This window comes from Ictalurus furcatus, chromosome 4 (genome assembly GCF_023375685.1).
Source record: "Ictalurus furcatus strain D&B chromosome 4, Billie_1.0, whole genome shotgun sequence".
NCBI lineage: Eukaryota > Metazoa > Chordata > Actinopteri > Siluriformes > Ictaluridae > Ictalurus > Ictalurus furcatus.
This window is the reverse complement of record NC_071258.1, coordinates 4,358,029-4,385,000: the sequence shown is the minus strand read 5'-3', so window position 1 is coordinate 4,385,000 and position 26,972 is coordinate 4,358,029. Positions and strand designations below refer to the sequence as shown.

The 26,972-nt window shown below is 41.6% G+C and overlaps 2 protein-coding genes across 4 annotated transcripts in view; one reads left to right on the top strand and one right to left on the bottom strand.

The window, feature by feature from the left end:
- The window catches only part of dhdh.2 (dihydrodiol dehydrogenase, tandem duplicate 2), a 5,407-nt gene extending 152 nt beyond the window's left edge, over positions 1-5,255 (top strand). Inside the window, exons 2-7 of the mRNA XM_053622595.1 lie at positions 201-312; positions 1,533-1,696; positions 1,874-2,126; positions 2,270-2,394; positions 2,507-2,657; positions 5,115-5,255. Of these exons, the coding sequence (XP_053478570.1) occupies positions 201-312; positions 1,533-1,696; positions 1,874-2,126; positions 2,270-2,394; positions 2,507-2,657; positions 5,115-5,224 (915 nt within the window). The 3' untranslated portion in view covers positions 5,225-5,255. The remainder of the gene's footprint in view (positions 1-200; positions 313-1,532; positions 1,697-1,873; positions 2,127-2,269; positions 2,395-2,506; positions 2,658-5,114) is intronic.
- A 288-nt stretch (positions 5,256-5,543) lies between these two features.
- pkma (pyruvate kinase M1/2a) lies at positions 5,544-24,344 on the bottom strand. 3 transcript variants are annotated; one of them, XM_053622593.1, is made up of 11 exons: positions 24,237-24,344; positions 14,781-14,965; positions 14,368-14,459; positions 12,584-12,715; positions 12,283-12,469; positions 11,863-12,133; positions 11,049-11,199; positions 10,689-10,841; positions 9,260-9,426; positions 7,274-7,455; positions 5,544-6,562 (listed from the first exon to the last, which is right to left on the bottom strand). In XM_053622593.1, exons 2-11 carry the CDS (start codon positions 14,935-14,937, stop codon positions 6,456-6,458), a joined length of 1,599 nt encoding a protein of 532 aa, XP_053478568.1. In that variant the 5' UTR covers positions 14,938-14,965; positions 24,237-24,344; the 3' UTR covers positions 5,544-6,455. The 3 variants fall into 3 exon arrangements, with proteins under 3 accessions (XP_053478568.1, XP_053478567.1, XP_053478569.1); XM_053622592.1 differs by lacking the exon at positions 9,260-9,426 and adding an exon at positions 8,760-8,926; XM_053622594.1 differs by lacking the exons at positions 5,544-6,562; positions 7,274-7,455 and having other exon boundaries at positions 9,256-9,426.
- Between the last annotated feature and the right edge of the window lie 2,628 nt (positions 24,345-26,972).

Below are 26,972 nucleotides of genomic sequence, written 5' to 3'. Positions count from 1 at the left end.
CTCCAAGTCAGACTGGTTTCACTCTGAATGCAGTAAATGAGTGCGCAAAGTGGGCTGATTAGACAGATCTGTCCCGAACTTGTGCATGTTGTAAAAAAAAAACAAAAGAAATGTAAACACACACTTGTCAACACACCATTTCCTGTTTCCTGTTCATGTTTCCCGGTCATATTAATGACTTGAACGGTAATGAATTTCAGGTGCTTGCTGTGGCAGCGCGTAACTTAAAGCGAGCAGAAGAGTTCGCCCAGAAACACCGCATCCCTAAAGTGCACAGCAGCTATGAGGAACTGGCCAAAGATCCCGAGATAGGTACTGAGTTTATTACCCACCTGGTCCAGTACGAGTCCTTATAGAGTTTATCATACAACACTGGTGGACTCAGAATGGTCCTCCTAAATAAGGTCATATAGTGATTATTTCTAGTACAGTCAATAAGTGTATACATTAATAGTGCGCTTATACAATATAATTGTTTAATAATCTGACTGATTGCTCAGTTGGTCCTCAGTTTACACCTCAATTGGAATAATAAACCGGTTCAGGCCAGTCTGAAGAAAAAAATAAAATAAATAAATCTAATGAGGTGGATAATCCTTTTTAATAATTCATTTATTTAATGAGTATTACAAACTATTTAATGAGGTGTGGGATTGGGATGGGCATCAAACTCACTTTTTGAAGCAGGACGCAGATTGACCTCAGTGAACGATAACGAGTCTTTATTGGTCACATATACAGTAGAACACAGTGAAATTATTTTTTTTCACATGCCCCAGCCTGTCAGGAAGTTGGGGTTAGATTGCAGGGTCAGCCATGATACAGCGTCCCCTGGAGCAGAGAGGGTTAAGGGCCTTGCTCAAGGGGCCAACAGGGGCAGTTTGGCAGCGCTGGGGCTTGAACCCCCGCCCTTCTGATCAGTAACCCAGAGCCTTAACCGCCAAGCCACCACTGCAGTAAAGTTGCATTTACGGCATGCGGTAGACGCCCGTATCCAGGGCAACTTACATATATGTCTCATTTATACATCTGAGCAGTTGAAGGTTAAAGGCGTTGCTCAAGGGCCCAGCAGTGTCAGCTTTTCGGTGCTGGGATTTGAACTTATGAACTTCCTTCAGTTTGATAAGCCATTTGCTGGACTTTCAGTGAGCATGCAGCACATACACTTGGCAAAAGAGGAAAAAATCTTAATTTCTTGTGCAGTCATTCCCAAATATTGGTTTTAATCTTGGTAACATTATAAGATAAGTAAAGGCAATTCATTTTCTCCCATCCACATCAATAGTGTGCGCTATTTTGTGTAGCTCGATGGTGTGTAATCACAGTTAAGTCTGTCAGTTTCACTACAAAATGTCAAAGTTTGTCAAAGGGGTTGAAAATATATGCAAGGCTCTGCAGCAGGCCTACGTACCATTTAGTCTTAATATTTGTTCGGTTGCAGTCTTTGCTTGTATAACTTATGAGTGTTTGATGTACAGGGGAAGCGCTACATTGCTGTAAATCATACCAGCTGACTTGATCTTCATTTGTAGATGTGGTGTATGTGGGCACCATCCATCCCCATCATCACCCATTAGGCATCATCTTCCTCAATGCGAAGAAGAACGTTCTGTGTGAGAAACCTCTAGCCATGAATCTGAAAGAGGTGAAGGAGCTGGTGGCCACGGCAAAGACCAATAACGTCTTCTTGATGGAAGTAAGCAGGTGTACACCGTGTGTATTGTACACCGGTTTTTATTGTAACGTGACAAGGATTTTCACTTGTAGACATGCTGGCTAGGTGGATTTTTATCGATTCTAATCCTCAAGTGTTTATCCACATGCCTAAGCGTCACAGATGTACAACTTTGCTCACCTCTCTCGTCCTGTCCAGGCTGTGTGGACACGCTTCTTTCCTGTCTCATTGGAGATCTCTAGGCTGCTTGCACAGGAAGCGGTAGGGGAGGTGAAGCTGGTGAGAGCGGACTTCGGGGCATCCCTGAAGAACACCCCTCGCTCTGTGGAGAAGGAGCTGGGAGGAGGCGCGCTGATCGATATTGGCATTTACTGCCTGCAGTTTGTCCTCATGGTGTACGGTGGGGAGAAACCCGAGAGCATCCAGGCTACTGGAGTCTGTCTGGACACAGGTAGGTGCTGGAAGGAGTTCTAACCAAAGTTTAAAAACTTTTGAAGGAAACAGAAACCAATAAGAAAATAGTAAAATAAATAAATCCCTGACAGACCGAGTACAGCATCTCTTTCTCTTCGGACTGTCTGATGTGCAATGCAGGAGTGGACGAGAGCATGGTGGTCACACTGAAGTTCTCTCAGGATAGATTAGCAGTGTGCACGTGCACAATAGCTGTGGATCTTCCAAACGAAGCCGTCATCTTTGGGACTAAAGGAACTATCAGGGTAAGTGCACGAGATGGCTGTGGCTTTGCTAACGTTAACTATGCAGGCCCAAACCACATTGCTACACTCAGCTGAATGGCTCTGCTCAGATTCTGGTCATGTTTTTAAACAGGTCCCTGCTCATATGTGGTCTCCTACATCACTGATTGTAAATGGGAAAGAGACTCACTACCCGGTTCCTGAACCGTACCTGCCTCTCAACTTCATAAACAGCACTGGTATGAGGTACGAGGCTGAGGAAGTGAGACAGTGTCTCCTGAAAGGTGAGGATGATGTCCTGATGTTGATGTACAAATATGAAAATGTCATCGGGGTGTGCTTTTAAGATCCAGATGATTACAAGATTATGTGGCGTCACTAACATGTATAAATTCTGATGCGTGATGTAATATACACATTACAGCCACACAATAAATGGCAAACTTCGTGTCATAAACCAAACACCAGATGGCGCTCTCTTCAAGGCCACATCGCGAGGGACAGAATTTAATTTAGCAATAAAAACTTCGTCAGATCAGAGCAATCGGATCAATTTACTAGCGACTCAACTCTTTTGACTCCTAACTGGCTGTTTATTCTAAAGTTTTCCAAACGCATCGCAGCACAAAGAGCATCGTTAAATGGTAGTGCGAACATCACATTTAACACCATCTCTCTCTCCCAATTAAGAGGACCACGTTCCTCAAATCATTCCTGAACAATTTTGCAGTGTTGCAGGGAGCATTCTCCTGCTGAAAGAGAACACTGCCATTAGGGAATACCGTTACCATGAAGGGGTGTACTTGGTCTGCAACAATGTTTAGGTAGGTGGTACGTGTCAAAGTAACATTCACATGAATGCCAGGACTCAAGATTTCCCAGCAGAACATTACCCAGAGCATCACACCTCCTCTGCTGGATTGCCTTCTTCCCATAGTGCATCCTGGTGCCATCTGTTCCCCAGGTAAGTGACGCAAACGCACCCGGCCATCCACGTGATGTAAAAGAGAACTTGATTCATCAGACCAGGCCACTTTCTTCCGTTGCTCCATGGTGCAGTTCTGATTCTCACGTACCCATTTGTAGGGGCTTTCCGCTATCCGGTCCTCGGCTACGCAGCCCCATACGCGACAAGCTGCACTGCACCGTGTCCTAACACCTTTCCATCATAACCAGCATTAACTTTTTCAGCAGTTTGTGCTACAGTAGCTCTTCTGTAGGATCGGAAGATGGACCAGACAGGCTAGCCTTCGCTCCCCACGTGCATCAACGAGCCTTGGGCGCCCTTGGACCGCTGTTGGTAGGTTATTACGGTCTCATCTAGGGGTCGAGATTGCAGTAAGGGTTTTGGTGTTTTTAGGAATGGATTTCAGCTCCCGTCGCCAGATCCAAGACAGACACTATAAATATAACCATTGTATTTATTGAACAGGTAATGGTTACTGGGGCCTTGACTTCAGAGTGGCCAACGGCCAAAATAACAAAACCGCAGCTAGGAATATATATTTATATTTATATATATATATATATATATATATATATATATATATATATATATATATATATATACATACATACATACATACACACACACACACACTAAATTTAACCCAACATAATAGAAATAAAAAGACAAAAGAACTTCCCTAACTTCCTAGCACAATCAATCATTCACAATAAATGGCAAGTCACCTGCACACTCCAAACATCTTTTACCAGAACCAGGAATAACAATCAAACAAGCGTTTGTTAGGCAACTAAAATCCGATCTGCCGACGTCAGGAGAAATCCATGGAGCTCTGCACACCACAAAGATAACGCTGGAATGAGCAACCTGACTAGCGGTAACGTGGCCCTTTTATAGGGACACGCTGTCGCATCAGCCAATCATCTTCTCCCATTCCTCATGGGTCACCGGAAATCCTGTACAGCACACACACGGAAGACAGAGCGGACGAGGGAACAGGAAAAAGGCAAACAATATACGGCATGCAATTCCGCAGATGACCGCAGGTCGTAACTTGGGTACCAATCACTGCATACCGGGAACACCCCACAAGACCTGCTGTTTTGGAGATGCTCTGACATGGTCATCTGGCAATCACAATTTGAGTCACCGTCACTCAGATCCTTACACTTGCCCATTTTGCCTACTTCCAACACATCGACTTCGAGAACTGATTGTTCACTTGCTCCCCAATATTGTATATCCCCACCCCCTGACAGGTGCCATTGTAATCATATAATCAAATGTTTCTCACTTCACCTGTCAGTGGATTTAATGTTATGGCTGATCAGTGTATATTTTATATATAGTTGTTTATAATACCTGGAGTCATATCAATTTAGTCACCATCTTAAATAAAAACAAACTAAAAAAAAACATACAGAATCAGTTAAATAAGGACAGAAGACTTGATTTGCATATGTAATAATACCAGTATGCACCTTCATGTCCTAGTGGGACATTATTTAAGGCTACAACAGCTAAAGCTTTAGATAAAATACACAAGCAGTGGGAATATCAGTTATAAAACACGTACATGTGACCACAAGCCTAGAAAAGCTCACGGGTTAAGCCTTTGAGTAAAATAATTCACTTTAGATTCTCTCATTTCTGAATATTTTAAGTTTTTAGAACATGGACTTAAAACCAGTAGTGGTACACATGCGAGTGTATAGGAGTAACCCAAATGTGGCCTTTCCTTTATTCTGGATACATTTTCTTTTCTCCCCCACAGGACTGAAGGAGAGTTCCCGGATGTCACACGCTGACTCAGCTCTGCTGGCTGAGATAATGGATGAATGCAGGAAGCAAGTCGGAGTGGTGTACAGCCAAGACCACCAGTAACCTTCATACTCTTCATTCTAGTGGCGTGCCACCAGTTTACATCACATCAATAAAATACAACATAGACGTGTGTGCCTTTTGCTTATTTTTCATAAAAATTGATTCCTTATTTAAAAATAGCAAAACACTTGGGATGTTCGGGTGGTTTCATGCATCCCGACATGTAGTTACGATTTTCAGAACTATACGTTTCTTCTAAGTTGCCACATATCATACAACACACAGTCCAGAGTCTTATGCTGCATTTTAATACTTGACCATATGAATGTGTTTAAATATTAAAAGAACATAATTGAAGTGTAAGAAGACCAGAGTCATGACAGGTGCTCTTCTCTTTAATCAATTGCTCCAGTCTGACAATACAACAGAGTAAGGTTGAGATCACACAATACATATAGTTGAAATCCTAGTGTCAGTCAGAGAAGGGAGTGGATACGAGACCTGCACATAGTCGTCGCGAGTTTGAAACGCACACGCGAGAGGAGAGACGAGGAAGAAGCGTGATGGAATCGTTGCTAACTATCGTTTCTCTCCTTTTTAATTCTTTTTGAAGCACAACTAAATGAACAGAATAACACTAATAACAGCATCTGACAATGTTTCTCAGATTAGGAGAAATTATATATATTTATATTTATTTATTTATTTTTTATTATGAGGCGCTGGTTTCCCCAACACCCAAAAATCTCTATCAAGTATAATACAGGATGCAACATTGCATACAGTAGCTGTTGGAGTGCAGTGCATGGGGAAAAAAAAGAAAAAAAAAAATTCCAAACAGATTAACACAGAGACAAAACCACACTTGCAAATACATTCCTGTGCGCTTGGTCATGTTGAAGGAAAATTGAGAAGCCAGAGCTGCTAGTGTACCCTTTTTTGTTTCAGCACATCACTGTTGTTTCTACGGTCAATAGGAATGTTCTAGAAGAATACTGATTGCATGAGGAGTACAGTAGGTCTGACCTCCATTACTCAGCGCTCTGACGGACAGCCGCCTAACTCGGGTAAGGAATAAATACATTGCCGTTTGTGAACGAAAAAAATAGCAGATAATAAACAAGAATGTGTGACTGGGATTAGACAAGACGTTGTCAAAACTGGCCCTTTACAGGTAAAGCCCAGCCGAGGGACCGACCTTGCTAACGCTAATTCCAGTCTGCTAGAAGTGCTTGAATGATAAAGGAGCAGGAGAAAGGTTAGAATGGCTGAAATGAAGAGGATGGGATATCTACTGCACTGGCACCACGCGCATGGTGTTGGTGTAACCGGAGCCTGGACGCCAGCCGGTAAGCACGATGACGACGTCGCCGGGCGTGAAGAATCCTCGAGCCTTGCCTAAATAACACACAGTGGAAAAAGGTTAGAGAGGGAGGGCGAGGAAAAAACCCAGCAATGAAACAGTCTTCAAACTTATAGTTCAAACAGGAAGGAAGCTCTCGAGTCTGGTTCCTCTCAAGGTTTCTTCATATCGATTCAGGGAGTTTTTCCTTGCCCCAGTCGCCTCTGGTTTACTCATTAAAGGATCATTTCTCCAATTCCTCTAGATGTGAATAACCTGGATTTCTCAAATGCTTCGTTGCACAACAAAGTCAGTCACTGAAGAGATTGGAAATGTTAAGAGCTTCTTATTCGAATGACCGGCTTCTGATTTGACTGCTAAAGCCGCAGGAAAGCTAAATCCGTGACTACTTTTTAGCGAGACTAATATTGGGCCCGTAGATACACATGTGCATGAATAAATCGGTGACTTCTTTTCCAAAAATGTTTCCTCGTTCGGGTCTTGGTCCCGAATAAAGCATTTATTTCTTCTTCTATAAACCAAGACGAGTGCCACTGAACGCCTCGCAGGAGGTAAAACATCATTGTACGAATAGAATCTGGGGACAAACAAAAACCGGCCCATACGACTGATCCGAGGAATTTTTCTCTCTTCAGTGCAGCTAGTATTAATCCTAAGGAGTTGAATCAGTCACCAAAAGACTTTTGGTGCATCGAACAATGAAGAGGGGCTTCAAATAGCCAAAGAGTCTTCTAGTGTCCTCTTACCGACATCCATGGCAAAGTTGACTCGGAGATCGACGTCCTCGGCCCAGACGTCGTGAGCAGGTTTGTTGTAGAACACGGGGAAGATACCACGGTACAAATGTGCCTGGCGAGCAGTCTGCCCGTTACGTGTCACTGCAATGATGGGGGCTCGGGGGCGGTAGCGGGAAAGCAGATGAGCAGACCTGGGAATGAACAGAAAATACTATGACGGCTATGATGTAAGTGACAGTGGTGCCCATCAGTAATAATGTAATGGTGAATGAAAAAAGTTTAAAAACCTGTGGTTTAATTTATAGCCTGAACTACTGTCAGTGTACACGCACACCTACCTAGGGCAAGTGAATGAACTTTCATAAAACGTTTGTTGACACAAAGCAGAAATCCTCCTAGTCTAAACAGTACTGTGTACTCCTCCATTTTCCAGCCAGAGTTGGGCAATACGGCAAAACCATCGAATCACTTGACATTGTCAGAAAGTTTATTTATTTATATATATATATATATATATATATATATATATATATATATATATATATATATATATATATATATATATTAAAAAACAAAACAAAACAAAAAAAACTACAATTTGTAATACTCAGAAAAGCACATTGTGACATGAATATTGCCATACTGCCCAGCCCTATTCACAGCCATAGTTTATTACTCAGACATTCAAGGGTAGGACAAAGGAAGAAAGATTAATAATTGTCTAGTGAATGTATAATTTCCCCCTGAAGCCTTCTATACATTTCACAGAGAGCCAACACACGCATGACTAACACAGTCCCGGTCCTGGGTAGCAGAAACACTCGACTAGATTACCTGGACATGCAGGTGGTAAACCTGCTTTACTAAGGATGTATTTCCGTCACTAGAACAAAGTGAATCTCTACAACATATTCCAGGAGCCTGATTTTTTAAATACTTGGACCATCACCTGACTTTGGTGTATTCCTTAAAACCACCGACATACACTAAGCTTTAAAAGGTGCAAAGTGTTTCTAAAGCTTTAACCATCGTATCGTTTCAAATACATAACGGAGAAGTGATTTGCGATAGGCTTGTGCGATATAATGATTTTATCGTCCTGATGAAATGTTAGATAAGCCTATTGACATGAATAATACAGATTAATTCCCCTCTTCCCCCAATCTCAAGCATGCTCAACTCGTGCAGGCTCCCTCACTTTCTGCTCCGCTCTCAGGACGATTAAATACCGTTTATGGTTCTTGTTTAGTATTTTCATTTTGTTTTTCTAATGGTAAGTCACAAAGAGGGGAAAAAATAAATATACAAATCAACATTGTGCAGTATTCCTATGCAACTGACTGCACTAGTTTTTGCTTTAAGCTTTTCATTCCAAAGATTAATTAATTAACAAAATTAAAAAACAGCTACCCAGCCAGTGTAATATGAGCAGACAGAATACTTAGGCTTCACGGCACCTGCTTCCTCCCTTCTTGCCCTAGCCGTCACCTCTTACCTGCCGGTCTTGGTGAGAACAATTATAGCACTGGCACAGCATTTGAAGGAGGCTTCAACGGCCCCGATGGCTACGGCCTCTGAGGGGTCGTGGCTTAGTTTCGTGGAGCGCCTCAGCTCCTCAAACAGCTGGCGGTGGAACATGGCTGCTTCTGCCTCTCTGGCAATCTGAGTGTGTGTGAGGGAAAGGAGACAGTGCCACCCAGTGGAGGGAGGTGGAGTGGGAAAGGGAAGGGGTTATAATGAAATCAGTCACGCCACCAATAGCACTCGCACCGCTCGAGTGAGAAAGAGAGCGAGAGAGACGGGCGAAATGTTTACACTAGCTTTTTTTCCTTTTAAGAAACATCATGGCTTTCGGCAAACCAGCCAACTAATAATTTGAAAACCGCTGTAACATTTGCGTCTCTCCCTCTCCCCACCTCGCTCGTGCTCCCTCGTCTGTCCCTGCTCTATACTTCCTGGCTGTGGTTTCGCTTCAGATCTGAACCTCCTGCCTACCTGCCGGAGCCAGTGAGCACTATGAAAGCGGAGGCGAGGATTTTAAATGAAGCCTCCACGGCGCCAATGGCGATGGCCTCAGCTGGCTCAGTAGAGTAGGCTGTGCAGCGGCGCAGGTCCTCGAACACCTGCCGATGGAACATGGCCGCCTCGGCCTCACGAGCGATCTGACTCGACCGTGCAGCAAGCACATGAGGCAGAGGCATTGAGGAAAAGGGTAGAGAGAGAAATAACAAGCAGGTAGCAAACACAGATGAGTGGAGACAAAGAAACAGACAGGGCAGGCAAAGAAGAAAAGCAAAGGGAGACGTACAACAAGAGAGAATGTAGCAAAGAAGACACAAAAGGAAAGAATTAGTGCGAGTGTTAGATTACAGAATACAGATCACAGACGGTATAAGAGTCAGGAGGAGAAAAACAAAAAAAAATGGCTACGTTAAAATTTATCCCAGATTCACGTAGCTTTAGTCAGTCATGCAAGAATTATTTTCACGACAATCATGGTTTATAAATCAATCAGATTTTGGTAAATTCCTTACTAAAATCTAAAATCATAGTGGACCACAAACATAAGCAAAGCTGATTGAGATTCAGAACTTAAAAAAAATAATACAAAAAATAAATATATTATTGGGTTATTTTTGCTGAATGGAGGTGCAACATGCACGTCTTGCAGAAAGAGAGCAGCCAGTTAGAAGTCTTTTAATGAGAAGCAAACACAGGGTTAAGTCCACTGTTCATGACTAGAGCTTTAAAAGGTATAGTTTGACCAAAACAGTGCTAAAGAGCAAATAAATTAAAAAGCTCATCAACCCCAAGGACTACTGCTCACTTCTGGTATAATTTTGGTTGCACTACACCTTTAAATACATTCAAGCAAAGTTAGGAAAAGAGGGGCAGGGGGGAGAAGAAAAGAAATATAGAAGCCTAGAATGTAGAAGACAAACACCATGAGAAACATTTAAACGGCCATGCTTTTAAAACGATCCCAAATAACACAACGGTGTTGGAGATTAACGTTAATAATGCTGTAAGCCTGATTATACGGCCAGTTGGAAGGGTGTTCGAGGCTTACGAAGGCTCGGCATGCGCATCACGCTCCCTTTGGACTGCGTGGGTGACTCAGCATTCTGAGAGTGCGCGGCACTGAGCAAACAATAGAAAGCAGAAAATGCTGAACACGCCAAAGGAATTCTGGCAGCGTGCAACAATGTTAGGAGCGAAGATAGTAAAGCCATTCTGCTACTCATAACCCAAAATCATTTATCAGCTGCCAGTATGGTTCTTAAGCTTTCTTTGGATTCTGACCCTACTGTAACAATGAATATCATGTCAATAAAAATCAAAATGTAAACAATATTAATAAAAATATATAATTTAAAAAAAGTGCTTTTGTTTAGTGAAGTGCGTCAGTAGGGGGCGCATATACCATGTGCTGTGTGCGCACTGCTTCCAGAGGGTAGTCTCCCTTTGCCGTCTCTCCACTCAACATGATGCAGTCGGCTCCATCCAGAACAGCGTTAGCCACGTCGCTGCCCTCGGCACGTGTGGGACGGGGCTTTTTGATCATGCTCTCCAACATCTGGAAACAAAAGATGGGGGAGAAAAGGTTATAAAATGATTCATGTTATGTTTAAGTTAAGAAAGAAAGAAAAACATCTTGACCGCACAGATGAAACAAGATACACAGGACCTGAATAGCTCTGAAACACACACACACACACACACACACACACACACACACGCGCGCGCTTTAGGTGACAAAAATTGAAAACAATTAAACTCTAACCTGTGTGGCACAAGTGATTGGCTTGCCAGCTCTATTGCAGCGTCCAATCATCATCTTCTGGGCGAGGAAGACCTTCTCTGTGGGGATCTCGATACCCAGGTCACCACGGGCAACCATGATGCCATCACTGGCCTCCATTATCTCATCAAACCTGCAAGCAAGCACGATTTATTTATGGATAACTATCTAGTACAAGACTAGAGGTCAACCGATAGTGGATTTTACCGATACTGATAACCAAGTTGGGCGGTACCTGCCGATAACCGATTAAAATCAACCGTTTTTAAAATTGACGGCGAATGAAGAAATAAGACTCAAAAGTAAAATACTGCTGAACTTTATTACAAAAAATAAACAGTACTGACTGTACCATGAAAGCATATTGTATTTCAAGTGAAATAATGTTTAATACTTATCTATTTAACTACTAATAAATATTCAAGTAAATAAAAAGATACATTTTGGTTCAGTTTGGATGTGCAAAACTCCAAATAACAAAAATAGAGAGAGATACAAAATGAAATAAAAAAATAAAAATAAATAACACTTCAAATAACAGAACAAAATTTGTCAGCGATAGTTTTTATCTTGCCTCTAGAGGTCACTCTCATACTGTATGAGGACAGCAGACCCTTCATAGCCGCTGGAGGAAAAACAAACAAAAAAAAAAAGCCCAAACAAACAAAAAAAAGCTATCGTTGTGGATTTTTGCAGATAACCGATAGTTCCAGCAACTGGTGCTGATTAAGCGGTGAAACCGATCGATCGGTCAAGCCCTATGGATGGCGCCTGTGACCACCCTTTTATCACTCACCTACGAACTCCTTCATGGTTCTCCAGCTTGCTGATGATCTTGATGTTCTTGCCCTTCTCTCCCAGCACCTTCCTGACCTCATGGACATCAGCTGCTTTGCGGATGAATGAGGCGAAGACCATGTCGACTCCCATATCCACGCCAAATTGCAGGTCGTTAATGTCCTTCTCAGACACGGCGGGCAGATCCACGGCTGCCCCGGGCAGGTTGACTCCCTTCTTGCTTCCCAGCATACCGCCGTTCTCAATCTCACACACCAGGTAGTCCGAGCCTGGTTAGAAAGGAGTTAGAGGAATTAAGACCAAATTCTGCAACGCTGACAAACCATAGAGATCATAAAGGTGTGGCTGTTCCTTTATATACTCATGTACTCCTTATTGTCCACCATTTTATTTATCTTAGGATTTTAAATATGCTCACCAATCTCTAGGACTTGGAGAGAAATGAGCCCATCGTCGATGTAGACCTTGCTGCCCACCTCTACCACCTTAGTGATGTTCTTGTAGTCCAACCAAAGGATGTCCTCACCACAGTTCTCCATGTAGGCATCATCTATTACCACCTTGATCTGGTTACCCTTCTTCAGCTCCACCTCAGCGGTGCCACTCTGTCACAAACATGCAAAGAGAGAAGAGAACTTTACTATTATTCATAATAAATTAGCAATGAGCATAACAGCCCCCCATCTAGCTTTCTGTAAAGCAAAGTGTAATGCACGCACCCCTTTGATGAGTCCAGTTCTGATCTCTGGGCCCTTGGTATCCAGGGCGATGGCTACAGGTCGGTAGTGGATGCTGCCAGGTTCAAAGCTCTCACAAGCCTCACGAACATTATTTATGGTCTCACGGTGATACTATAACACACACACACACACACACACACACACACACACACCCCTTAACTACATCATAACACTGAGTCTACAACGGACAACACCAAACTGATAAATAATGAGCATAAACTAGTACAGACTATATTTTAGAGAAGGAAAACTGGGTACACAGTCAAGCATCAGAACTGCTAAATATGCTGCAATATTGGTTTTGAAAATACATTTTTATTCTGTTCTATAAGCAGTTCAGTTATCAGAGATATCTGTGCGAGTTCAGCAGGAAAAGCTCCAATTGATGCAGAATCATAAACATCATCTGGTTGTTTTAATATATTATAAGATGTATACACCAATAGCTTAGCACAGCAAAATACTATACATCTAATACGCTATTAAAAGATTCTTCCAGAAAAGGCTTTCCACTAGATTTGGGAGCATGGCTTTTAACCAAATTCATACTGTTGGAAAAAGTTATATTTAAGTGTTGATTTGATTGAACAGGGTTTGCAGTAATCAGGCCTGGTTGTGTCTAGTCCAGCTGAACCCCATTTATTAATGCAAGTTCATAGATTTGGGGAATTAATAACTATAGGGGCAAATACATTTTCACACAGGCCCAGTGGGTATTGGATAACTTTTATTGCTTCATTAAATAATCATTTAAAAAAAAAATTATATATAATTTTTTTTACACACACACACACACACACACACACATATATATATATATATATGCAAAAAAAAAAAAAGTGTGTGTTTACTAAAATTGCCTGCATTTTATCTTAGATTTTGTTTTAAATTTCTGAAACAATTTAGTATGAGATGCACACAAAAACAGAGGAAATCAGGCAAATACTTTTTCACAGCACTGTATTTTCCACTGGCGTTTTGTCCTTCATGATTGTTTTTCGCTCCCCAACCCGCCACCTGATTGGATGTCGTGTAAACCGTGCTTGACGTCACTTAGTGATGCGATAGGACAACAAAAATGCTATCCAGATGTCAGGACAGGGCTTTTGATCTATGAGATCACCATCATCATCAAAAGAAGGTGAACCTGAATTAGATCCATTAGTGCCAGAGAGGAGTTTGAATCTGACACGATGGTCAAGACGATCTCAGCATCACGTACTTTTGTGCCACGCCGACAGCTATTCTGCCATTTTCAGATAGGAAGTATGTTTAGCTGTAGGAAAGCTACAGAATATCTGGAGAGGAAATCATTTCAGCAGACACTAAATTAAGTGAAATAAGATATTAACTGTGTCAACTGACATCGCAAGTCCAACTGAAGAAAACGGACCGCATCAATTTCTAGTTGTTTTTAAAAGCGCGAGATTTGACTAGTTCTGGACAGAAAAAGCTTGTTGAGACCACCACTATAGGACAGCCTCACTCTTTACACATAAACAGTGCAGGTTTTTGTTTGACTGAGATAAGGCTTGGCTCAGCGAGCCTGATGAGTTATTTATAGTAGCAGCACTCTCAAGTATAGAAGCCACCATGACCTTGACATCTATCACGATCACGTGAATGACACCGTGGCCGTCTACGACCTTTGAGCCCAAGCACAGTAGAGCTGTTTCAGTCGCCGTCTAAGTACTAGAAAATTCTGTGGCATCACGCAGATGATAAGGGGAAATCAGAACCAAGGTCGAAAGAGAAGCCCGAACCTCGTGCGAACCGTGGGAGAAGTTCATGCGAGCAATGTTCATTCCTGACTTGATCATCTCTTTCAGCATGTCCACTGAGCGGGAGGCTGGCCCTGCAACAACACATACATATACCTCATATATAAAAAGCACAGAACCCAATGTCAGAGCATCAACTTGATATACTTCTATGTAGCTGATCTCCATTAGCCTATAGTTTTTTTTTAATATAAGGAATTTACAAAAAATACAAAAAATTCTGTTATGGAAACAGCTAGCACTACTATTCAAGCTGGCGTTACAAAAAATTTTATCAACACCTGTTGACAAATCAAGATTGAGCATTTAAAACCCTCCAATAAATGTGCAACATGAATAAAAAAAAAAAACAAAAAAAAACAAAACAGTGATGTGGGTAGTGCAAGACAACAGACCGATGGTGCAGATGATGCCGGTGTTACGGGCAGTGGTGGGCTCGGAGTCGATGTCTAGCAGGCACATGTGCTCCAGGAAGGTGTCGGCCATGGCGGCGTTCAGCTGCTGAGTCTGGATGAAGGCAGAGCCCAAGTCTGGAATCTTGGTGTGTGACATGGTGAGAGCAGAGTTGCCTGGTGATGTCCTTGAGATAAATACATAGAGATATAGAGATACACGACAACAAGAATGAGGTTTGGTCCAAAGGTGATTCAGTGAGCAACATGCGGATAATAATATAGCCTCTACAAATCTCTAATACCCATAAATTGTAAATATGCAACAGGACTAGAGATATAATTGTATGCAGTAAATATATTATTTTTGAGAACAGACACATGAAATCAAAGACCGCAGATCACACAGATTCGTCTTGTTCACTGAGCACTGAACTGGCATTATTCATTTAATTCGGACATTAGTTGAACTAGGGTGAATTTCAGCCAAACTGCTACACAAGAAACGTTAGAAATTCGGATTAAAATTCTATTCTCCATGCCTAATTTAGACTACATGTACAGTCAGTATACAGCTTCATGCGTTTTTAGAAACGCGAAAGGAGCCATCATTTAGTTCCATTGTGTTTCAGGCATGGGGAAATGGAATTAATCAAGAAATCTCTCATTTTCCCAATGTTTTATACAGAGGACATTCAAAAGCTGGCAATTTGATTTTTTAATTCCAACAGCGAGGCTTGTTTGCCAGCTGGCAGCGACCCCAACAATTAAATTGTGACCTGTTGATAAACGCAGCCCTGCAGCTTATTACCAAAATACCTTGTACTTAAACAGCGCCTCGTTTGAGACAGGTCTTTATTAAATGTATTCCTTTATGTCTTGCATTTACTAAGAATCAAACCCAGAAAATGCTGCATGTACGCAAAGCAGCAAAACAATTCAGAAAAGCAAGTAAATTTCTGCTAAAACAACCATCTATTGTTTCCTCCTCCTCAGTTTTAGAGATTAGAAGTATTAGAGGTCGACCGATATCAATAACTAATTTGGGCGGTACATATTAATCAACTGATACTGAATGAAAACGATACACAAAGTAAAATATCACTGAACTTTATTACAAAAATAAACAGTACTGACTGTACCATGAACATGTACTATACCTTTTTAAAATTAAATATTAATATGTATCAACTATGAATAAAGTAAATTAAAGATTGTTTGGATGTGTAAGACTCAATAAAAATTCATATCTCCAAAATGAATGAAAAACACTTAAAATAACAAAATTTGTCAGCGATGTCACCTCTAGAGGCCGCTCTCGTACCGTGCAATTACAGCGGACCCTTCTCAGCCGCACCCACAACAGACGCAACCGGGAAAAACCAATCGTGTGGATTTTTGCAGATAACAGACAGCTCCGGCAATCGGTTATCAGTGCCGATTAATCGGCTGACCTCTAGATGGGATCAACCAATCACATCAAATTCACCCTGTATAACACACAGCTTTTTAACTTCATGTGATGCATCTACTGTATGAAATCAATCGTCATGTAAAATTCCCAAAAGTAGAACACTTCACTCAGATTACAAAGTTGAGAGTATAATGGCTCAAGTAAGTTTTAATAAATATTTGATGCTTAAATCTTGATAAACCTTTCAACAACGTGTACTTGCATTTTCACTACACCCAAAATGGTAATTAAAATCCTTTCATTGTAATTAATTACAATCCCTCATTCTCAGTCTCACAACTCTTACAAGACCTTTACATTTCGTCATCTTGCTGCAGAATTGCAAAATTTAAACTTGTACGTGCAAACCCTCATGTAATGCGCTCTACATTCTACCATCACTTACAGAAAACCCGTTGTGCTTTAGTAACTGCCGGAAGATGTGGAGCAATCTTTTTTTTTTTGAAATATTAAAAAAAGGTGCCAGTTTAGAGAGACAGGAAGTATCACACATTTCCATGTTTGCAACGCAACCAAAAATTATTAGTATTATTCTGCCAAACCTCAGAGTATTAGTTCTTAGACATTGCCATGTTCTACTCAAGAGACAGGCTTTTGCTTGGAGGATGATATAATTATACCTCAGTGGCATATCTCCTGCACCAACATGGCTATTAATAGAACAAAATCAATAGGGCAAGCCAATATCCTACAGTAGAGGTTAAGAGACAGGGTACACTGACTAAACATTTTCACTCCCATGATGACTATGGAAAATAAAAGAGTATTTAAATCCCTGCGATGGGAGACGTTATGTAGCTACAGTCTTTATATTCTCCTGATAATGTCTCTGGCCCTTAACAAAAAGCATGAAGAATACAGCTAGCATTTCAGAACTGTGGTCTTCCCTCCTCGCATACAAAAGACGTTATCGGAGTCGTTCCTTTTCAGTCTGTGAAGTGTTTAAATAGCAGGAGGAGTTTTATAAGCTTTTTTATATTTCCCTCTACTGTATTTCGCTCAGTTTATTTAAAACACATGGACCAACTGAAGTGTTTAAACAAGCAAATCGAATGAAAACGGCACTTTACAGAACCAAACAGCTTTATGGTAGCATAACTGCTATGGGATGAGACAAAGCACGCTCAACACAAACGTCCAGGGCATGAGCATGAACGTCGTGCCCTGTACTTCAGAGATCGAAGCGTCCGTCCAAACTTGCTGGAAATTTCCATGCCTGCCTACAGTGCTACAGTGTGTGTCTTTGTCTTTTGAGGAGTCCAGTGTTGCACAAGGAGACGACGAGTGGTGAAGAGCAAGTCCTTTCAGCCTGTCATACGATACATGGTACTGGACTGATGGAAAGGAGAGCAGTGAGAATACTCGAACAGCAATAAAACCAGAAAACCTTTCCCGTGGATGCAATCATGTTGCGAGCTAATCCAGTCCAACAGAAGAACAGGAGATTAGCTCTAGTATAACCCTACACGGTCATGTCTCCAGGTACACAAAAACGAATATATTGCACGTGAATACCAGATTTGTTTCCACAATGCATGACTTGACCTAGATAAAACATACACACTACAATGAGGTAACACCTTACACTCTTCTGATCTCTTTAGTGATCAGAGAGACAATTGATACAACAGGTCACTTATAATAGTAAATAAAAGGCTTAAATTACACTTGGGCAATATTGATTTTTCCGATTGAGATTTTTCCATTTAGAAATAAACGATTTTCTTCATCCAGAGCTGGTAGCTTTATTTAAAAAAAAAACAAACAAACAAAAAAGAACGCCACACACGCCACTATTTTAGGTTTAAGGAGCATAGGGGAGGGTGTAATATTACAGCTGACAGGTGGAGTTTTAAGCAAACGGTTAAAATCCCCCCCGGCCAATATAGTCGTAGACAACTAATTTGTAGAACGTCACATGGCCGACAAAATGTCCCATGTAACGAGAGCATGATGGGTTTGAAGACAGCCCTGTCATGAGTCTGCCCACCCACAGATTTACCTATTAAAGCTCAATTTATTACAAGAAAGGCCTCATTTACTATTCTACTTGCAGTCTGACTACCAGAACATTCTGACTCATCGCAAACAGTCGGTGGTTATCCGCAGTTTATTCCACTGCAGCTCAGACCACCGTGATGAGATGGGACTGAGCCAGTAAGCTGCTGTACGTGAGGAATCTCACATCTCAACACACGTACAGACTACGTGACCAACCACAGATACAGACAGGGATGAAAATCAACCCCCCCTTGCTGTGGACAGAATCACCAGAATACTGAGAGACAGGTTTAGATAGATATTTACCTAAAAGGGAATAAGCCAATTTCTATCCGATCAAACAAGGTGCGTAATCTGTTTAATAATCCAGTAAATAGAAGAAGAATACAATCCTATAAACCTTTGAATCGGATTACTTTAACAATCAGAATCTTTGCATACACACTGATCAGAAACAATTTAAAAACAAAAACAAACACCACACGTATAGCTGGAACAGTGATCCGTGGGGTCCAAGCACTCTCCACAAAAAGCAATCCCCATCCAAGTAGCCGGCTCTTGCCAAGTTACACAGAATGATAAGACTGTGGTGTGTTCCGAGATGCTTTTCTGCTCACCATGGTTGTAAAGAGTGATTATTTGAGTTACTACAGACTTCCTGTCAGCTCAGACCAGGCTGGTCATTCTTCTCCGATCTCTCTCATCAGTGAGGTGTTCCAGCCTGCAGACCCTCCACTCACAGGATGGGGTTTTTTTCCCCCCTTTTCACACCATTCTGTGTAAACTTTAGTTTCTGAAATACGCAAACCAAAGCAAAAACCAACAACCATACCATGGTTAAAGTCACATTCTTTCCACCCATTCTGAGGTTTGATGCTGCAACATGACTGAAGAAGGATAACTGTATAAATGAGCCTTCGTATAGGTGTTCCTATTAAAGTGGATGGTGAGCGTGCACATATAATGGCCTATCAATTTATATGGTATATAACTGAAGAAAACATCACTGGACATCCTCGCAGTGTAAGATCATGCAGACAATAAAATTGTTATATACTGCAAAAGCCTTGTCTGGACACACAACCTGCTCATCCCATAGCCACCTGTTGCAAACACATTTTTGCATCAGCATACATTAATTTTGGATTACACACACCATGCAATGTCAGACTGTTGCAGGCATGCATCCAAAATCATTCTGCAGTTGGAATAAAGAAATATAAAACGCAAATACTTTGTGCCAGTCTGACTGAACACACGAGTCCTTATTAGATCAGATTACCAGCGTCAGAGTTCAAGTGGCCTTGCAGCAGCTCTTCGAATGCAAATTAGCCACAAGTGAAGCGCTCGGCTATTTCCAACATTGCATAACGCTGGCAACTTTGGCTGTTAAAGACTACACTCGAGTACAAGCGCTTTGGTTACGTCAGTGTTAATGCCGTCGTCTGTTTGAAAACGTTCACCAGATTTCAGCTGTTAACAGAACGGTAACGAATACGCGCACCAGCCAATAAGATAGTGTCTTAGTCACATCAGTTTCGAGGATGATGAAGCAGAAACTAGTTGTGGTTGTCAGCTTGCACTAAAAGTGGCTCGATCCCTAGTTATAATCTGGGAGCACAGCTCGTGGACTGAAACAGCTCGACATTGTAAACGTAGCACAAAATATACACGTTATAGAACCACCCCCACCCACCTACTAAATACATCAACATATACCAATGCATTATTATTTTTTATCAGATTACAAATGATGCTTATGAGCAGTTTCCACAGAGTGCAGATGAAACATGGAGCACCAGATCAGTGCACATGAACGCCCCTCCCCCCCCCCATCTCCTCTTTCCTTCTCCTGACCACAACATGTCCTTGTTTGTTTTTATTTAACCCGAGAACAGAACGTGGCCTTTCTTCGTCCTGGGAGTTTCACATCTGACTGCCAACTCCTGTTCACATGAACTTAAAAACTGCTCGCTCCTGTCATTTTTTCTCCCCCCATGTTGGATCCCACAAGATGGCTGTTGTGATGCATACTTGCAGCATGCAGGGTAATAAAGCAGCTCTACATCTGTGCGGTTGTTTGATTTGCAAAACAAAAAAAAATGGTGGACATGTCTGCCACCCTGAAACCACTGAAGTGAGCACGTCTCCTGGAAACCAAGGCTAAGAAACCACCGAGTGGCACGTGAACAGCATATGGCTATGACTACTGAATTACCCGGCAGCCACGATCATGTGAGATTTATTTATTTAAAAACCTGCCATACCCTATCAGAACTTTACAGCATGTCTACTAACCCGCTTACACACCTACTCAGACACTATTCCAATAACCTTCCACATTCAAGCCCTTATCTAGTCTCCTTCCACCATGCCTTAACAACCTTGGCTACTCACTAGACCAACAAGGGCGTGAAAATGACCTCGATTCGTCAAGTCAATATAAATCCACGTACCTGTAGAGCACCCGGTTTTTCAGTGAGCTACAGACACACCTAGACAGCAGAATCTTCCCGAATGGTTCGGGTTTTGGTGGAGGAGTTTCCCTACCCAGAGCACTGTAGCCTGGGAGTTTGAACCGAATGAACCCGGGTTCTGCATGCTCTGCAAAGACTTGAACATGAAATCCTCTTCTCTTAAGAACGGATGAACTACTTAAGTCAATCAGGCCTTTCCTAAAGCTCTGGACCAACATGAGTCAATGGAGAGGTTAACGGGTTTGGTATTAGCCGAGCAAGACCACCGCAACCAGATCAGGTTACGGACTCGGGCACTAAAATAGCAAAGGGACATTCTACATTAGAGTGGACATATAGACACGTCATCGCAAGAGGACTTCCTGTGCGTCCTGCTCATGAACTGCGTGTTAATATAAACGACACCCTCATTTGAACCGACACACCAGGTAAAAATTCCATGATGCTCTGTGGGAAAAGGAGGTTCTGCACTTTTTGCTTGCAACTTTAGGAAGCGTACACTCTTTTCAAACGTCTCCTTCCAAAAACAAATCATAATGACATCGGTGAATCCAATCCCAACAGGGTTTTACACAAATCATCAATATAACACAGTGGGCGGCTGTGGCTCTGGTGGTAGAGTGCGTCGTCCACTAATCGAATCAGGGGATGTTGGGGGTTCGAGTCCCGACCCACATGACTCCACATGCCAAAGTGTCCTTGGGCAAGACACTTTGTTGCTCCTGTTGGCAGGCTAGCGTTTTGCATGGCAGCTCTACCACCACTGGTGTGGGAGTGTGTGAATGAGACAGTGTAAAGTGCTTTGTAGAACCGCCAAGGTTAAAAAGCACTATATAAGGGCAGACCATTTACAAAAAAAAAAAAAAAAAAAAAAAATCTATTTTTCATATAGTGTTTTTCCTCCCCCAACATTCATCAAGGATCCTTAAATTATCTCTGTGGACTGGAATTTCCCTCACCTCACCACGAGCCTGTAATTATTCAGGATCTGCCAACGCGTTCTCTGTTTTAACCTGATGATTAACACTCTGCTCTTTGGCGTGGCTTCAGGAGATGTGATTTGACTCACTGCAGAAATACACGGCACATTTCCGCAAGAAACGACTCATTCTTCCTGTCCTCGCTATAAAGGACATTAATTCCTCAAATTAATTAATTCCTAACGTGTTTACTGTGAACATGAGTTGTTCTTGCAAATGTTTCTGAAAGCAGTAATGCTCGCAAATGAAGTCTGGCTGACTGTCCGAGTGCCACACAAACTTCTGCTTCCCCCTTCTTGTTGCAAAGAGCCAGAAGAGCTTGGTTACCGAATCCAACCTTTCCTGCCAACAGGCACATAACTCTGTTGTAGTGTCAATACCTTTTATCCTGGCCTGAGGGTTCAACTTTTATGCTCCCAAGTATTTAACACGACAGGCATAAAAGATAAGATAAGATATGATAGGATAAGTTTCATTTCTATGCTCAGAGAATGGGAGAAGAATCACTTTTTCAAAAGCCTATCATCTAACTATTAGTGATTGCTGCATTATATATCTGATCAGAGTCAACAGTTTTGCCGTATAGCGACTGATACGAAACAGTCCTTACACATAAACCCGAGACAAACCTTGACAGCCATCATTACACCGATGTTTTGCCTTAAACAGCTACAGCAGCTTGGAGTACTAATGCTTAAGAAAAGGCAAAAACCATACACAAATGAGAGGCAGGACATGATTGATGAATTTGACACGGCAAGGATTCACAGAGTGACGTCTCTGGTAACCAGAACAATATGAGATGGTAGATGATATTATTATTATTATTATTATTATTATTAATAATAATAATAATAATAATAATAATAATAATAACAGATGCATCAGGTTTTCTTGTACTCTTTCACCACCTGTACACACATGTTGGAAGAAGAATGAAGCATACAGGAAGCTGTGTCGCTGCATACACTTCAGTCTTGACGGTTAATCTTGTGTGCATTTAACCCCAAGAAACCACATCATTAGGGAAGGAACCGATGCGTTTCTCTGCAGGGGCTCCCGAAAAGCATTCGCGTCGTCGTCAGAAGATCGTGAGCGCCAACCCAGACGATGCTGTGGCCGAGAGCCAAGAGAGCAAACCTGGTCTACAGGTGGAGGAAGTGCGTCACTATCCTCTTTCATTCAGAGTGAAACTAATAGTCAATGAGCTCACATATGCAAAAGAGGCCAGGCAAAACTTTCCTCTGGGCAACAGTTTGAAAAAGAGGTAGTCGCTCGGGCTTCACGTGTCTCTGAGGAAGCACGTGTTGGACTTACCTTCTGCCATTGACTGAAGGCAGAGCTGGCTGGTGGGCGGGAATTGGCAAGTGACCAAATTGGAAGAAAATGGGGGTGTAAATTAAATAAATAAAACGCACATTTAAAAGGAATGAATATAAAAAATAAAGTCACCATAAAGATGTCAGTACAGGAGTGGCATCAGATCGTTTCAGATATACAAAGCCATGGTTTTATTCCTCAAATGAAAAAAGGAGAGTTCATCATCCCAAATAATTTATTATTAAAAAAAAAAGTTTATATTGTGTGTATATATTTTAGATGCTTAGATTTCTCATCTAATCAATGCGGTTCAAAACATCATTAGGTGTATTAGAACAGGTACATCTTCCTTAAGATGACAACAACATGATCTTTAGCTCCTTAAAAAGCAGTCTCTGGTGTATTTAGTGTTTAAGAGTTTATCTTTTAATCTCTGGGATGTTTTTATGCGGATACACACAGCTTTTTTTCCTGCCTGTTGCACAGCATTGCTGCGGATGTGTTCAAAGTCACGTTCACTCTGCGTCACATTTTCCTCCTAAGTAGGGAGCAGGCTTATGGGACTCGAGCCAAAGAAAAGCAGTGCAATATTTACCCACCGACCGCATTAAGGTCATATGAGTAATATGACCTTAACATGCTGAAAACTAAATAATAATAATATTAATAAAAGAAGCTGCGCAATACGACAGACACATCATTCATAATGCGCATGCGCACTCTGGCTAGTCAGTTTATGCTAGCACGTAGCCTGGATATAGTATCCTAATTCCAGCTGGTTAGCCTTTATTTTAAAGTCACTAGCTAACTGGGTGAATATTTCAGCTTGACAACTGTTCGACTTAATTAATAAAAAACAAAAAAAAACCTTTAAAAATTTGCCAGCTATTGTACAGCTAGCCTTTTAAACCTACAGAAATGTAGCATCACGGGCTGAATCACAAATATCCCCGTAGTTCCTATACAAGCGCACTTCGTGGAGTATTACAGATACCTGCTTGTACACTCTTAAGTAGTTCACTATTTATTTAACACAGCCATTTGGGCTTCTGCCAACACAGCATGCTCGCTAAATCCGAATAACGTTACATCCATTTCTTCAAAACGCTTGCTAGTTCATTTATTAGTCAAGTTGACATAACTTCAGGAGATACATATAGGTTTATTAGATTGTAATGGTAAAAGTCTTTGTGCTAATAGAGCTTACCTTCCCCAAAAATAACCTTCCAGTTCAAGTGATGCGCTTCAAAACGCCGCACGAGCATCAGCGTCCTCAAGGTGATCTGATAAATTGACCGGCACTACTTTAACGCCAGACTACGCGGATGTATTCCTTACGCAAACTGGGCGGATAGGTCCCTGTAGTAACGTCTACAGTTTTAAACCTATTAAAAATAACTAATACAATTCAACTACGCGTTAATTTGTAGAGCGGTATCATTTTATTAAACGTGGTACACAAAACGTTGAACGACTATATTTCTTTAAAAAAATAAATAAATAATCATCATCATTTTATCGGAAGGATATGTGACGCAAAAATGAAGGAAGTAGGGTTCTTCAGGATAGCCAATCAGAAGACGAGAACTGGGCACGTTGACGTGCACGAGCAGAGCATGCGTCCGGCAGGAGATGCTGTGCACATTAGTTCAGTGTTCTCAACTATTATTATAAATGCATAGCTTGAAGATATTCTTCCGTGCACATGTCAGGAGCTCATCAGCATCATGTGCACCAGTGCTTAACGCTTTCCACTGCACTCATCAATTTTGTTTCATGCAACATTTAAAATACCTAGATTGTGACTCATAGCATGCATCAAACCTCTATGATATGCATTAGAGTGAGTGCATTGTCCAAAATCAATGCAAATCATTTAACTGTTGTGTGCAAGTCGCATTAGTTGCAATGCTAAATCAGAGCACTAAAACATTAAAATGTGCAGGACAGCGGGTTCTCTTAGAGTTGAGCATGTAGTCTAACTCCATACTGATTAATCAGTTTCCCTTATCCATGCAAACTTCCTGAATTTACTTATGCTACAAAAGCGCCCTCTTGTGTTCAACTTCAGCATTGCAATTGTGTAATTGTGGACGAGCAGCCATTTTAATTTTTTTTTTTTTTTTTTAAAAGTCCAAATGTATAGTGTAGGTGATCATACATTTCTACACAAGTACCCACTTTTTTTTTTTAAACTATACTAATCATTCAGCTCACTTGTGAGACCTACTGAAGGCTATAAACATCCTTTTAATCATGAATCATTCAAGCAATCACCACTCCTTACTCGTGAGATTAAGGGTGTAACTTTCAGTTTATTAAAAGAGAAAAAAGAAAAAAGGTCAGATCAAACTCAAGTAAGGTGAGACGTATTCCAGATTTATTCCACATTTCAACCAGCTTACTCATAAGCAGATAAAGGCCTCCTGCCGAAAGGCTCAGATTCACTCATACACTCTACAATCTTTGTAGCTGTTATTGTATTATTGTAGGTATTATTGCTATAATACTGCTATAAATAATATAGCAGTGTTTTGCACAAGGCTTGATTTTTCTCAGGTAAAAGCATGTGGATTTACTCACCTGCTTCCCGCGACCGTGTCATTGTTGCTGCTGCTCCCACTGCCCATGCTGCCCCGTCCTTAGCTGGAGTCATTACCTCTAGTCAGCTTGTGTGCTTCTCACCTGAGCCTTCTCACTGTCGCTGCAATCCAATCAGCCCACACTATCAGAGCAAACCCCTGCCTGTCAGTCTGCATTACAATCTAAAAGTCAATCCCACTGCATGTTCTCTGCGAATGGAAACTCGTTGCTAACTGTTTGGGTTAGATTAGATCGTCCTGTTTGCTGAAGATCTTTCATCATAATGTCAATATATAAAGACCTGTGGGTGTTCACATAAATCTCCTGACTTACCTAAAACCATCACAACCCCCCCCCCACCCAAATTTTAAAAAATGTTAGACAACAGAAGAAGCCACAGATGCTCCTACAGTTTAATTCAAATCAAGAAATCCATATTATACTGGACATGCATGCAAAGCTGAAACAACCTCAACTCTGAATGCATACCGGTGTCATACATGGTATATTATATTATGCAGTAACATTCGCCTGTTATGTGTTCAACACTAACTGAAATTCTCCAGTGATTTTTTCAGCTCTCTTTATTTATATGTTTGTGCTTGTCCAGTCTGCACACTCATGAGAATACACACATAGACACACATTACATTTTTTTTCAGCACGAGCTTGGGTTAGTACTGGAGTTTCACATGTTCTTCCCATGCGAATGAGGGTTTCCTCTGGGGTCTCTGTTTTTCTCCCATCTCACCAAAGCATGTCAGTAGCTAGTCTAAACTGCCCCAATTAAGTCATACTGTATAACCCTGAAAACCTTGTTTTCTATATGTCTATGTATCTAAATGTGTGTGTCTATATAAGTATGTGTCATCATGACACACATGTCATTTTCCTTTATAAACCATACACTTTAAGCTACAGTGCCCTCCACTAATATTGGCGCCCTTGGTAAATGTGAGCATAGAAGGTTGTGGAAAATTGTCTTTACTGTTTAACCTTTTGATCTTTTGTTAAAAAAAAAAAATCACAAAAATCATCACAGGGCACACTCAGAGAGGGGGGGGGAGAGGAGGGAGAGGGAGAGAGAGGGGGAGAGATAGAGAGAGAGGGGGGAGAGAGAGAGGAGAGAGAGAAAGGGGGAGAGAGATAGAGAGAGAGGAGGGAGAGAGAAAGAGGGGAGAGAGAAGAGAGAGAGAGAATGAGGGGAGAGAGAGGGGAGGGGGGAGAGAGAAAGCGGGGAGAGAGAGAGAGAGGAGAGAGAGAGTGGGGAGAGGAGAGAGAGAGAGAGTGGGGGAGAGACGTGGGAGAGAGAGAAAGGGGGAGAGGTGGGGGGGGAGAGGGGAGTGAGAGGGGAGGTGGG

Excerpts from the sequence above, each read along its gene's own strand:
- pkma (XM_053622593.1), bottom strand. The coding sequence starts at position 14,937 with ATGTCACACACCAAGATTCCAGACTTGGGCTCTGCCTTCATCCAGACT. Across the intron at positions 12,716-14,367 it reads TCTCCCACGGTTCGCACGAG|TATCACCGTGAGACCATAAA; the intron begins GTTCGGGCTTCT and ends TGTGTGTTATAG. Across the intron at positions 7,456-9,259 it reads GTGCTCACTGGCTCCGGCAG|GTCTGCTCATCTGCTTTCCC; the intron begins GTAGGCAGGAGG and ends GTTCATTCCCAG.